The 15,486-nt window shown below is 37.3% G+C and overlaps 1 protein-coding gene across 1 annotated transcript in view; it reads right to left on the bottom strand.

The window, feature by feature from the left end:
• LOC113112895 (GDNF family receptor alpha-4-like) overlaps nucleotides 1–15,004 on the bottom strand; it is a 98,572-nt gene extending 83,568 nt beyond the window's left edge. The window contains exon 1 of the mRNA XM_026278811.1: nucleotides 14,529–15,004. Coding sequence (XP_026134596.1) covers nucleotides 14,529–14,571 — 43 coding nt within the window. The 5' untranslated portion in view covers nucleotides 14,572–15,004. The remainder of the gene's footprint in view (nucleotides 1–14,528) is intronic.
• Between the last annotated feature and the right edge of the window lie 482 nt (nucleotides 15,005–15,486).

The raw sequence follows: 15,486 nt of genomic DNA, 5'->3' as shown, positions 1-15,486 counted from the left end.
GCCATTAGTGCATTCCCGCATGCTGTGCAGAAAGAGCTAGAAAGGCAGAAAAACATCAACAACCCGGTCTTCCTTCCTGATATTGCAGTACCTTTAATGTTTTCTCAGTGGTCAATGACATATGATTTAGCCCAGCGCACCCAATTCCAGTGCTTGCGCACATATTTTGAATTTATCGCTTAGTTAACACACCGGATTCAGATGACCAACTCGAGCTACGTGAATGAACTGTGTTCCAATCTATATGATCCCTAAACCTTGTTCATTGCTCCCTACTCCCTGAGCAGGGGTTTACTTCACTTTGGAACATGGACTTGAATTGGGAACCGCTGATCTAGCCTATTGTAGTAAGGTTGCCTCTGGTATTCAGGTCTGTGAGCATAAATGCGTTCAGGGGCGCATCTTTGGACAGTGACTGCAGGGAGGATGGAACGTTTGTTTTCAGTGCTATCAGGCTAATCTTAGCATTTTCAAGATCTCCTATTGCACCTTTAAATAACACAGAACCCACTTTGCATCTCTGATCTGATTCAGTATATAAATATGGAAGCATATGGGTAGCAATATTCATTTTGGAATGTAATATGCAAAACGACAATGCAATATGTAAAATGGCAATGCATTTCTGTATTTACATTTACATTTTCCAATACATTTGTGCAACGTTTGGTGCAAAATGATAATGAAAATTACAGAATTTTCATTTGCCATTTCACACACTAATTTTAATATGGAAAATGAATACTAATTATAATGCTTTATAAGTTGCAAAATTAAAATAAAAATGTATAACAGAAATGATTAGATATGTATAACATGTTCAAGCAAAAACTGTGGCAAAATTATCATTTAAATGCTATTTTTCTGAATTGCATTAACACTCACAGTCAAGACACTTACGATTGCATTTTCATTCAGTGTCCCACAATGAATGTAGCAAAATTCAATGTGCACATTGAAAATGCATTCCGAGCCGATCACGTGTCCGCCCCCTCCCGCCATGTCAATCACTGCATGAACAAGGCAGGGCTTGCAGAAGGTCAAGAGACTCAATACTCAAGAAAAGGATTCAAGTGAGAGAACAGGGACAAAACAGTTGGTCCGTGTAAGTTTTGATCATTTCGGTTTATGGCTTCAATATTTCATTCGCACTTGTGGGCGGGGCTGAAATGCGTCTTTCATCTGATAAGTCAAATTGCTCCACCTTCAGCTCTGTCTTGATCGGCTCGCAATGCATTTTCAATGTACACATTGAATTTTGCTACATGATTTTTTAGAAATTATATTTGCATTAACACTCACAGTCAAGAAACGTACGATTGCATTTTCATTGCAAAATTAAATTGAAAATGTATTACAGAAATTATTAAATATTGATTATTGAATTCATTTTGCACCAAACGTTGCACAAATGTATAGGAAAATGTAAATGTAAATACAGAAATGCATTGCCATTTTACATATTGCATTGTCGTTTTGCATATTACATTCCAAATTGAATATTGCTACCCATATGCTTCCATATATAAAGACTGCCGCTGAAAGTGTTTAAGGCTTTTTACTGAATATTGATCGTTTTACAGAAGCAGGGATTGCTGGCAGTTGGTGTTGGCTGGAGTGCTACTGCGTTGGCGACAGGTGACTGCCTTTGATGCTAAAGTGTTTGCGTACCTGTAGGTTTCTGTGCAAGAGTGTGCGTGCCACTTTTTCATTGCGTTCCCCTCCATTTCTCCCCTCCTGCTCTCTTTCTCTCTCCTCAATCCTGTAAAACACTTCAGACCAATAAAATGCTGTTGCACTCCTGTCTACTCTAGATTGAACAGGAAAAACAGGTGTGGTCTGTCTGTGATCAGCCTTGTTAAACACACATTGCAGCTTGCGTTGATCAGAACACAGGGACTGACTGCACAGACAGAATATCTGATTAAATTGCCTCGCCACACTAGAATGCACCACAATGCAAGATATATGCAGCTGTCCTTTATTTTTCATCACCGGAAGTATCAGCATGCACAAGAACACGAGGATCTGAGCAAATTAAAAAAGGTCAACTCAGTTAAGTGGATTATCCCTGAAAAAGCTGCAGTTGATTAAATCACAGCATTCTTCTCCTCCCTAAACACCTGGCACGTTACACCAGGTGGTCGAGCTGGAGGTGGTAGTCAAAAAATGATTAAGCAAAATTAACAGTCACTTGTGACTGTATTAAAAAGCTACAGCTGTAAAATAATTTCAATGGTGTTTCCGATATTAGGGGAGATCAGGGCAAAGTGAGCCACGGGGTAAGACAAGCCACCACTTGTTTCTAATTGGCCAAACACAAAATAGATAATTTGAGAGAATTTTTAGGAAGAAGTTATCCTCTTTTTTTTTTTTCGGTGATGAAAAAGGACATGTAGGGAATAACTGACAAAGAGCCGTTGAATTTGTGGCCGTTACACCTCAGTTGTGCATTATTTTTCTAATAATTCAATGGCCTAGAGTCAATTATTCCACTAGATTATGCCACACACGTCAGGTGTTTGTATTCAAAATGCTCTTGTGTGTAATTTCTTATGCATCTCATCCCAAGATTCTATTGCCAATTACAAAAAGTCATTTTAGAGCTAGTAACGAAAGCTTGATCCATTAATAATGCCCTTATTTATGGAGTCTAATGGAGTTATTACAAACTATTAAATTATCTGAGTATGTGCGTCTCTCAACAGTGTTCGGCAGCAGCATCTTATAGTGCAGCTGTAAGTTTAACTGCTTCAACAAAAGCAATGATACCACCCACTACTGAGAAATGGCATGTAGCTTTTCAGTTGCAAAACTATTTTATTGATGAAGTAACAGGACAGTGCTGACCAGAAATTTCTGTGCGCATTTGTGTCTTTAATGTACAGTATGTGTGCACTTTTGTATATGAGTGAGAGAGCGAGAGAAAGAAAGCATGTTTTTTTGTAGATAAAATGAAAAACATGGAAAAAGTTTTTTGTTTTTATCCTGTTGTGTGATATATTTGTTTGCTTGGTCAGTGTTTTTGTGCTTTTGCTATTGTAAGCTGTAAGGTCCTTTAAAGAATAGCTACAATGATTTGGCAAAGTGATATGGAAGTATAATGCAATCAAGATTTGCCTGCAACTAGTTTATCTGTGTGTTTTCTGAAAAATAATTGCATAGCCTTAGAACATTCATCAACAAATCAAAATCAAGCATTCACCAGCCCCCACAGAATTAGTAAAATGCAATTTATGTCCAAAAGGTGATTTGATTCCTTTCCAATTTAATTCCTTTATGTCCAGAGTTATGATGATGAAGAGAAAATGTATGTAGGAGAAAAAGATACAGTACATGACATTTAGCTTTAACTTCTGAGTTGAGGCTTTTGTAAAACGGAGGCTCTAGGCTAAGGTGAGCCACAAATGCCCATATTATAAATAGGCTTGAAGAAATTGAACATTAAATAGAATTTTGATGACAAATGGTTTCGGGTCAGTAAGATATTTTAAAGAAATAGATACATTCATTCAGCTTAGATGCATTAATTTGATCAAAATTGAATTTAGAGACATTTATAATGTAAAAGTTTCCATAACAATATTTAGTAGCACAACTTTTTTCAACACTCAAAATAATAAGAAATGTTTATTGAGCAGCAAATTGAAATATTAGAATGGTTTTTGAAGGATCATGTCACACTGAAGACTGGCATAATAATAATGAAAATTCCGCTTTGCATCACAGGAATAAATTACTAAATTTATTAAAATAGAAAAGTTATTTTAAATTGTAATAAAATTCCATAGTATTATTGATTTTATTCTGTATTGATATTTTATTTTAGAACAAATAAATGCAAATAAAGAAAATTTCAAAAACATAAAAAAATATATGTCTTACCATACTCACACACACCCCAGTCCAGGGAGATCATTTATGTTTTTACCACTGCATGCTGGGAATTTGGCAGCACCTCTGCTGTTAGCCATCTGTTGAGTGGACACGACTTAGAATCAAATCAAACGCTGCCACCCACATGCTGCGATGGTATCGATACTCTCACCTCCTGATGCTTCATCCATCTCTCCGTAATCCAGAACAGCGAGAACATCACTCTGTGTTACACTGACTAATGAACATTGATAGCCCTCGAGGAGGACAGTGGGCAATCCCAGGAGCATGTCGAGTAGACGGGGATCAATAAACGCTTCTTAATAAATGTCCATCTCTCCATCTGCTAACACTCATGACCATTTGGTCACCACAACACTCCCCAACACAGCCTTTTGTCTTAATTGCCAGGTTTAATTAATTTTAAATGATGATGTGATAAATGATCTTTTTTTTTTTTTTTTTTTTTGCATGTGTGTGCGCGAGTGTGTGCATTCAAAGTCTGAGACTGCTAGTGAAAACACATCTTTTTTTACTTTTTTTTTCTCATTACGTTTTGGTTTAACTGACTCCACACGTGTCAAATCTCAGGACTATGGTATCTAACATGATTTAAGAATGATCCAAATCCATTTTTTCATCATAATGTCTCTTTATTTTTACATTTTCAAAATACTTTCTGTTCATTTCTATGTTTTAATTAAATTCTGAATCCCAAATTTTCATTGTGACCTCAGACTTTTAGATCCCACAATTTCTGTACAAATGCATTGCCTTCAGCAAAGACAACAGACTTAATTAAACTACTTTGTACCCTTCGGTGACGGCAATCAAACAGTAGCACCTGCGCATAACAAGAGAATCATTTTAAATATAGATTTGCTCCCCTTCTCAATATTGATACCATTTATCTCTGTACTTTAACTCAAAATGTTAAAACCGAAAGCAATCCAGGTGGGAGCAACAAATTCACTTTACCTACAAACCTATACTATTCTGGCCAATCTATACAGTAGCCTCTAAAGACAAGCTAGAAATGAGTTTTATTGAGTAAAATAGAACAGGGCAGTAAGAATGAGATTGAGAGATCAGGGGAGTGAATTGCCTTGTAATTGCAAACAAACCAACAGTTGAGAGCATGTGTGTGAGGCTGTATGTGTCTGTGTGTGCGTGTGTGTGAACGAGTTAGAGAGAGAGGTGCATGCTATCACAGTAATCTGACTGTCATGTAAACACACTGTTTGCTGTGGTGAGGTGCTATGGAGCATAGGACTATTACACAAAACAACTAAAGCATTTAACTGTGAAAACACACACATCCAAATGTTTACCTAGTTAAAACTTAAAACGTATATCACCTTTTTGGTTTTGTATAAAGCTAATTACTAATAGTAATTAAACATTTTATTATATTCACTAGTCCATAAAGCCCACCAATGCAATAACACCTTTGTGATTAGTTAATAAATAAAATAAATAAATAGTGCATGACATGGCAAACAAGCTTCTTATTAGTTAACACTGTGTGTGGGCGTACAGTAGAAATAGATTGAGGAATGTGTTGCTTTTAATTACAGCATCATCCTCAACACCACAACTGAGGTGAGACCCTTGAGCAAGGCACCGAACCCCCAACTGCTCCCCAGGCTCTGCAGCAATATGGCTTCTCACTGCTCCGGGTGTGTGTTCACTACTGTGTGTGTTTGTGTGTGTGTGTGTGTGTGTGTGTTCTCTGTGTGTGTATACTTGGAGGGGTTAAATGAAGAGGACAAATTCTGAGTATGTGTCACCATACCTTTACAACACACCTTTCAAGTCTATAAGACATGTAGATACACTATCAGAAAAGTACGCAAATCTGTCACTGTGGTGCTAGATCTAAGGTACAAATGCTAAAAAGTACATCTTTGTACCTTATTTACCCCCAAATGGTACATATTAGTACCTAAAAGGTACATATTTGTATCTTTTGAAATGGTACCACTCCAGTTTTGAGTGTAAGATATTATAGACATGAACATCATGATTTTCTGTAAAGCTGCCTTGAAACAATGCACACTGTGAAAATAACTATACAAATAAAATTGACTTTATAAAAGGACAATTTGTCTACAAAAGTGACTCATTTCACATTTGTGACATCAGATGACTATATTAACATACGAAAGTCAACATATCAACAATGCCTATATTTTTAACACCTTAGTTCACACTGTTAAAGTAAGTGATGAACAATAAATACCATGACATTATTATTATTATTATTATTATTAACAATAAGTCTGGGGTTTGTTTCTAGCGCTCTTAATCATCAAGTCTCATGTTCGACATTCTAAGAGGTTTTGTGCAGACTTTACAAAGTGGCTGTTATTGAAGAATGGCATATAAGAACCAAAACAAAGAGGGCATTCCCTTAGAGGTTTTAAAGGTACAGCTACTACAGCAGCAAAACTAAATCTATTATATACCAACTAATTATACACACTTTGGTGCAAACCTTTACAAACAATAATTACCGGATGTCAAGAGAGAAAGGGAATGATACAATAAATCTATATATTTAATGACCCCTTTGCAAAGTTTTTTATTTTCTTGCTGTCTATTTTAACTTACGCTGCTGTTTTCTGTATTGCGATGTGTTGTTTGTCAGATATCACCTTATCTTTTTTAAAAAGATAAAACAAAAGATAAAGGAGGTTTTTTGAGAGTTCTTTGTGAATTGCATTCCAAAGCTAAAGTGCATGTTTGAAGCCTCAAGAGTATTTTGTAAGAATTTTTTACAGAAAATGTCTATTATGCAATCATGCAGAATAAGTCGATAGCTTGCCTTGTTTGTCGAACTAAAAAACTGTGCTCTCTGTTTAATTTCCAAACCAACTTCACAGCGTTTGTTCACAAAAGACACCTGCACTGTTAATGACTGTTTTATCAGCCTCCACCATATTTCATCCTCATTACAGGCCAATCAGCATGGTGCATTTTGTCAGTCTGTTAATTACAGGCCAATCAGCTCAGTGCGTTTTGGTGAACCGCTCATTAGGAACCAATCAACACAGTATGTTTAGCTGAACTGCCCACAGATTCTGCCACTTTTTGCCCTGATTTTACTTATCGGTCCTTTCCATCAGCTCCCATATAAACATGAAGGGATCAGAGGCAGAAACATGTGAGGCATATCCAGTGTGGCCTAACCTAATTATGACTGATGCCAATCCAAGCCTGCTGACTTTAGCCTTTGACTGTAATGAGAATGGTGACAGCTGGCAGTACACCATATATGTTACATATACAGGAAGAGCAGTCATGTAACACCAGAGATGATGCATGTTTGTGTGTGAGTTTATATGCAATGATAGGCTTTAATGGATATGAATGAGGTTTAGGCACATCGTTGCTAGATGCATTGAGGTTTCATTAAAACTTGGAGAGATAGTGTTTATGCCAGACTTCAGGTAAATACAGGCAAATGTTTATTGTCTGTACTATGAGAATTCACAGGGTCCAAATTTAACGCGCACCAAACATCAAATACAAGTAAAATCACATTTAGTGTGTAAACAGAGTTACTCTCTTGGTTGGTCTGTAATTTTATTAGGAACTATATATATATATTGTTTCTGTAAGTTCATGAAGCAAGATATTCCTTGCATTATGCCACAAAAAGAAAGAGCTTTGGCAACCTGCTGAAATTTGACGAAATCATAATATCTTCACATTTTTGTAGTTTTACAGAGAGACAGAAGTGACACAATGGCCTGTGCTGTTTGCATTACCATAGTCAATAAATATGGACTAATCGGTTTGATCAGTTTTTAAACAAACAATATATATATAGTTTGTTTAAAAACTGATCAAACTGATTTATCGTTCATTTTGGACTGTAAACAGACACTCATTCAAGCCAAAGACACGTGTTGGCTCTACAGGGGTTGAGGTTAAAACATTCTCCAAACTTGAGTGTTTTGTTCTTCATGAACAAAAGTCTCTCGCAGACAGAAGGGACAGAAAGGCTACAGTAAACAGAACAAGTCGTGCCACAATTCACACATCACTTTATATCCCCTCCCAGGCAGAGACCCGGAGACCCTGCATTGTTGATCTGTATTCTTGCGGCTGCGGCACATGGACTCTGCAATAGTCTGAACCCTGTTCATTTGTATTCTTGTGACTGTAGCTCAGCCCCATTCCCCCTTATGTGCGACCAGCCTCCGTAGCGCTAACAAGAAGTCTTTGCTTGTGAGCAAGGTGGCGGCATTCTTCAGCACCCTGCCAAGATAAAATCACTCCAGACAATCTCCGGCCTTTCCCATTCCGCTATCGGTATGCCGCATGGAAGTCGTAAAAATACCAGAATCTTTTATTGAGGCTCTGGTAATTGTCCTGGCAGTTTAATCGTGCCTTTACAATAGATGGCAGAATGACGGGCCGTTAACATAATGAGCAGCTCTGTCACCTCCTCCTGTGCTTCGGTCCTCTCTGCCCGCTCCACAATTGCTCTAAGTGTGTGTGTGTGTGTGCTTTCCTTTATCTAAATCCAAAAAAGGTCTCCATTTCTCCTCTTTTCTTCTCTGCTTTCTCCAGATGATAGGGGCGGATCGGATCCTGTGAAACATGCCGACTGAATGGTTGACTGACTCTAAATGAGCTCACACCGAAGGTGCGTATTTCAGACCTGACCTCACATAGGCACACACACATATAGTTCTATACATATCGTCAGGTGTGTTAGACATACCCCTCACTAGGACTGGGCAGTATGATGGCAGAAATGTGTCATTCAGTAAACATCTGGTATATACTGCAGTACATATCCATGCACAGGGGCATGAGACGGGACGACATATTCTCTTCTCTTATTTCTTTTTTTTTTTAATCTGTAGCATACATTTTTTGATGCTGCTTACAGAGTTTCTGCAGGTCTTAAAAAGTCTTCACTGGCCCCTTCCACAATTTATGGCCTTGCAAAGTCTTAAATAATAGCGGAAAGTCATTAAATGTTGTATGCATTGCTAAAAAGGTATATATTGGTCATTATTTTTGTATTGTTTTCCAAAACAAATGTATAAACATCCTTAAAACAAAACATATTTACTTGAGATGCACTTGGAAAATGTCAGTCATTTGTTCTTGTTTTAATCAAAAACGCACTTCATTTGATAAATTTGACCATAAGCAAGACTTGACTTACGTCATTTTCCTTCACTGGAAAACAAGACAAAGACAAAAATACAAATGAAGATCTTTTTTTTGCAGTGTGATCAAAAGAGCCTTACAAACATTTTTTTTTTCTAGTAAATAAAGCTGTTGGAAGTTGTATTTTCAAACTTTTACGTGTTGCTTATGTAACTCATTGTGTTCCCTCGACAAGTACATTAAGAGAGTATACTCTGTATTTCTGTGTTCCTTAAAGTTTTTAAATGAACCTTCATCAAACCTGCAAAAACCCTGTGGTTATGTTTTAACTAAACAAACAAATAAACATCCAGTAGAACAGAGTCTCCACTTTGGTGAGAAGAATCGTTGTGTTAAAAATTGAATGCAATCATAACTTGAATAAACTCTAGCATACATTATTGACAGATATGATTGTGTGTTAGGAAAAAATAGAGCTGCTCACTAAAACAACATGCTGCCAATAAATGGCACAACTGAAGAGCTATAATTAAATAGTCATAATGAAAAATCGTCCTGCAATATCCTTTGATCTCATACACAGATCTAAGAATAATCTAAGAGTAGTATTTAGGAGCTTCTCCCAAGAGGTGAGAGCTTACTACAATCTACTTTGCCCTATGATTAAATATTATTTATGTATTTATTTATACAAAATCACCAACTCATTTTTCTCATGAGATTGGGTTGATTAAATAAACATTAACAAGCCAAACTAAACAAAAATACAAAGATGCTAAAGATTAAAGTTGTCCCAAAGTCATAACAAGAATGAGGCTAGGTTACAAAGCTGTTAGTTAAAGGGATAGATAACCGAAAATGTAATTCCAAAACCCATAAGTCTTTAATTCATCTTGGAAACACAGATAAAGATACATTTTTTAATGAAACCTGAGAAATGTATGTCCCTCCTAGAAAGTCCATTGCACCACCAATCCAAATAAATAAATAAATAAATAAAAATAACTTTGACAAATCAAAAACTTCATAAAAAATAATAAGAATAGAGTCTTCTGACGAGATACAATCACTTTGTATGATGAACAGATTTAATTACGTCTTTTATTCACACATAAACAATTGATCAACACACATAGAGCATAATATGTTAAATAGAAAATCAAACGTTTCTTACATTTTTGAATGTTAAACAAGTATGGTTGAGATTCTGTTTATCGTATTTAATGCGCTCTACAGTATGTATGAATAAAAAGTCTTTTTACTGTGTTACCAAATTAAATCTATTCATCATATACTGTAAAGTGATTGTGTCTCTTCAGAAGATCACTCATTTTATAGATGGTTTCAACGGCAACAACATAAAAAAAAAAGTTACTGTGCATGCACACATTGGTGGCCCTGACTTAACTTCCAGTAGACTTCCAAATCGAATCAATAACAACGGCTAAGTAGTCCCTCTCGAGCAGATTATTTTTGATAACAAACAAAATATGTTTGCTGCTTAAATCAGACGGACTTACTGAAAATGCTAATTCATTCTCTGCCAGCAGGAGATGCTTTAAAGCAGGAGAAACAGAGTTTTTGTGGCGAGCGCCACAAATAAATGAATGTATGGGAACCACTTCAGTCTACCCATCATCAGGGCCAGGCGTGTGTGCCCAATGAAAAAAAAAATAAAATGAAAGTGACATGACATACAGCCAAGTATAGTGACCCATACCAAAGTCCTTTTAAGCAAGTGGTGTCTTTCGGCCGCCATCTTGGCCATGCCTCCGGGCAGTTATTTCAGAATAACAAGACCAGGCTCCTATCTAAATGAATGGGCAGAGAGTCAGAACTGCACTTTCACTGGTAACCAGGACATAAAAACTACATGTATAGAAACAGCAGTAAAATATGATAAAAATCGCTGAAAGAAATTTGATGACTATGCCCCAAAATAAGGTTTAAAACGCCTTTTCCCCCACAGGTTATACTTTTACTACACATGCGCAAGGTTCTTCAACTGTGCGCATACGTCAATGGAACCAGACTATAGGCTTAAATGTTTCCCGGCTTGACTGTTAAAAGCAGATGATTGGCTTTCCAGCGGGAGGGGCGGGACATGTACATACAACCGCCATCTTTGCCGTTACGGGTTTTCCTTATATAGTTGTATGAAGGATTGAGGAAGTGGCATATCTCTTATAAATTGTCTCTGCTCATACTCAGAATTTGTGCCCTGCTTTTGACCCATCCAAAGTGCACACACTCAGCAGTGAACACACACACACCCAGAGCAGTGGACAGTCATTTATGCTTATGAAACCCTCTATATGGATTATTTTACAATGTCTTTTAAACTTTTGAAAGTGTTAAAGTTTTGGGCAAATTAACTTCAATGGAGGGACAGAAATCTCCCAGGTTTCATTAAAAATATCTTCATTGTGAACAAATGTCTTATCGATTTGGAATAAAATAAGAGTGAGTCAATTATGATGAAACATACATTTTTTATGAGTACTCATTTTTCATGATTACTCGTACTCATAAGATTTCGGTCATAGCTTCCACCTTCAGACCAAATTCTGTACGATGAGTCCTTTATTGAGACACATTACAGCCCTGTCTGCTCAATGCACATTAATGCTCATCTATCCCGCCTACTTATCCCTGGCTGAATCACGTCAATCCCAGTCAATATTCACTCAATTGGACAGCTAATTAATAAGCCACCCCAAAAAATCATGCCAAGCAAATAGACTAAGAGACGTATGCAGAGGATAATTAGCAGGCTGAAGACAGAGAACCTGGACAGGCCGATAGAGGAGGGGAGGGGCCATTCACATTAAAGCTGGTGAGAAACAGCAGCCATGCCAGAATAAATTCATATCCCAGCGTGGTGCAATGAGCAGCACTGCATAATGTAATCTGCCGCAATTCAAGGTTACTAAATGTGCGGCTAACAAATTTATTCAATCCCCTAAGAGCTTAAAGGGCTAAATGAGCATTAGTCTAGGAAAGGTGGAATTAATTTGCCTCACATGCATGAATTTCACACTATTGTTAACTGTTGGAAATTATGTAATGATCACTCAAATTAATACTTTGAGAAAGGGTCGTTTGGATTTGCTCAAAGACTCATAACTACACTTAAGTGAAATAAAAAAAAGTATGAAGTAATGTAACATGAAATTAAAGGTTAATGATTCGTCTCATCTTTATTCACTTAATCATATTATATTCCCCCGTGTGAAATGATTATGTTGTACATAAGGCTTGGTATTAAAGTTTCTCTAAATGATTACACTGCAACAAAACAAAGTTGACAAAGCCCAATAACGTACTGTATCTCCTTGGACTGGAACCGTGATGGCTGTCAAAGTGAAGTGTGACACAGAAGGACACAAACCAATCATCGCTCACATTGCTTGTATCTCCCCTGCAGGAGAGAACGCTTCATAGATTGACCCAGCATGTTTGCTGTTAGCAGTGTATTGTAATTTTAAAAGAGGCAAAATGAACACATTCTAACTTCAGATTGCTAATAATAAAATGACCTCACAAGGATAGTAAAACCTGAAGAAGTTGAGAAGCAAGGAAAATAGCTTAATAAACCTACTAAATGTCTTAATGAAAATGCAACAAAAACAAAGTTTGTGTGAGGGTTAGTTTTGGGTTAGGAGGCTAAAAATATAATTAGACAGAAGTCAATGGAAATTGTCAACCATCACCAAAACAAACATGCGCACAAATCAGTGCAAAAGTGTCACTCTCCATCCATTATGTGCCTCTGGCTTTAGCTAGTGGCTATATGTCTTTCGTCCTCTGCTTGTGAACCTCAAAGGAAAACCAGTATAGAAAGAGAGAGAGTATGTTACACTGACAGTATGCTCTTATTTTCAAGACTAGCCCTTTATTAAATATCTGTTCTGGTTTTAATCCTTTCCCATTTGTGTATTTTGGTATTTGTTCACAATCCTATAATTAACCTGTTGTGGCCTATTGCTTTCTTGAAAACAAGGGGTATTATAAACCTTTTTTTATATTTGATGTTTGACCAGCGACAGTCTTGGTTTCATTTGTTGCCCTAGGCTAGATAACACTATAAATCAGATTAGCACTTCATTTTATAAGTGTAACAAATGTTTTGGCTAGTGATACAGTTTTTAGTGACAACATGCAAAAAAACTGGGGCTCAGCATCCCGGCGGAATCTTGAATATTTTTCTCGTAAATCAAGCAAAATTGCAACTGAGCTCTACAGACAATGCATATTCGTTGTATCTAAAAGAAAGCATTGACATTTTGATAACTATTTATGAGTTCCACTGAAAAGTGATATATGTGCGTTGTAGCAAACTGGGTTGCTATGATCACATTATTTTCTGTTCAAAGTAAATGATCTGCATTATTTCTGATACTTATCAAAGATACCTTTTTATATAGACAAAATCCACTCGAAAATATGAGGGTGCTTGTTTGAATGACACCAGGCTTCTAATGACGACAACGTCCCCCCCCCCCACACCTCCCATTCGCTTTCTCTCGGTTCCTTTTTAAGTTTGTGTGAGCACATACTTAAAAACATTGTGACATTCACATTTATCTCATGAATGTAACCCATTTATGTTCCATATTCAATGTGGAAATTTCAATCTAAAAGCACTAAATGAAGCATGACTCCAGTAGTAACACTTTCAGCTAGGCTATTAAACATCAAACAATCTAAGAGGATGAAACAGGACTGTCATCATCAATCTGAAGGTTTTTTTTTTTCAATCCACAATGACATGGCAAGAAAGATTTCCTAAAAACGTGTTCTTTCAGCCTGTTGCCCAATGCACAAGCGCGCGCATCTCTGGAGACGTGTTTGACAAAACTAATTCTCAGTGGAATACACAAACGACAGGACGACAGGAGCCAGCGGCATGGGGTCTAGTTAGGAGGTATCCCTCGCAAACGCTTTTGACAAGAGCACATGACTCCACAGTCTCGGGCTGCTGGCTCTTCATGATTCTTCAAAGATATTTGCATAGCTGCAGTAGGATGCGTCCTGCGCTCTACCTGCGGACCGCGCGAGATGCCACGATGACGCGCACTGCTTGACGGACAATGTGTCAGGTTGCTTTAATGATGGAGGTAATGTGCCGTGAACTAGCGCATTAAATACAAGCGACAGTTAATTTTAACAAACAAACCTTTACCGCATTAGCAGGTCCCCCGATCCGTCTCATTTTGTGTGCCAAACATGATAATGACACTTATGTGCGCACTGACAATATACCGTAAAGCAAACCAGGGAGAATATTAATGTCCCAACAGCTGAAACACCTCAACTTTCGGATAAAATAACTTATTACAACATTGCAATCGCGAAAGAAACAAGTTTGAAGTTAAAACGCAGCGACACAGTGAAGATGATTCGTACGTCTGCAGGCAAAGAATGAATTCATCATTCCCTTCACATCCGCAACAGCTGCAACTGAGCTCATCCTCCGTTCCCCTCAAATCAGCAGAATTAATCGGAGGAAAACTCACCAAGAATTGCCAGCTGGAACAAATAGAGCCCGATGAGGTCCATCCTGCTTAGAGCCAACAATCTCGAGGCAGTAAAAGACTTTCGCGACTGCCCGTGTCCACTGGCACCAAAGTTGTCCAGAAAACGTCGTACTGCGTTCAATGCTGAATTCCTCCAAAAATGCTAGACGCAATCCAAATCATTTCATAGGAACAGAGCACCCCGAGAATCATCGTTTATTCCCCAGCAAATCTGGCGCCAAATCAAAGGGAAGCAGTTGCGCAAAATCAGTGTCACGAAACGGCACTATTTCATTAACAAGTTTGAATGCTGTGTTAAAAACCTCATTAGCGCCCAAGACACTAATTGAAGAGCGGGGCTGGTCCTCGAGAGTAAATTCGGCTGTTTTTCGTGTGGTAACTGCGTCTCTGTCTAACTCCTGAGCGCATGAGACTGGACGCGTAAGAGCACTGCGCTCTGCCCTCCAACTCTACTGACAGCAGAGAGGAGCCAATGTGACAATGCTATTAAATGTCATACTATATGAAATACAGGATCTCTAAAAAGTACGAGTAGGGTTTTTTTTTTTTTTTTTTTTTTTTGAAAAAAATCTCCAAATTCCAAAAATTAGTTTTTTGTTACAAGATCAAAGGTTTAAAAACAGAGACATAAATGGAATATTTCCTAGATTGGTGTATGTTCGATCACCCACATCCATTGGTAAAATTTGATTTGGAAAACTTTCAAAAATAAAACTAGTTCAGTTCATCATTTGAATTCTTCAATTCTTGAAACGTGGGATAAAACATGTAGCACTCAAAACAGCATTATTTGCACTGCAATGGATCACATTCAAATTCACATCACAAATTCCTCGTATGTGTAAACATACCTGGCAATAAATCTGATTCTGATTCTGATAAAATGATTTTAATAAATAATAGTAGTAATGATGATTTTGATAATAGAAATACATTT

Source organism: Carassius auratus, chromosome 13 (genome assembly GCF_003368295.1).
Source record: "Carassius auratus strain Wakin chromosome 13, ASM336829v1, whole genome shotgun sequence".
Classification (NCBI taxonomy): domain Eukaryota; kingdom Metazoa; phylum Chordata; class Actinopteri; order Cypriniformes; family Cyprinidae; genus Carassius; species Carassius auratus.
The sequence above is the reverse complement of the archived record's forward strand: the minus strand, read 5'-3'. Positions and strand labels throughout refer to the sequence as shown.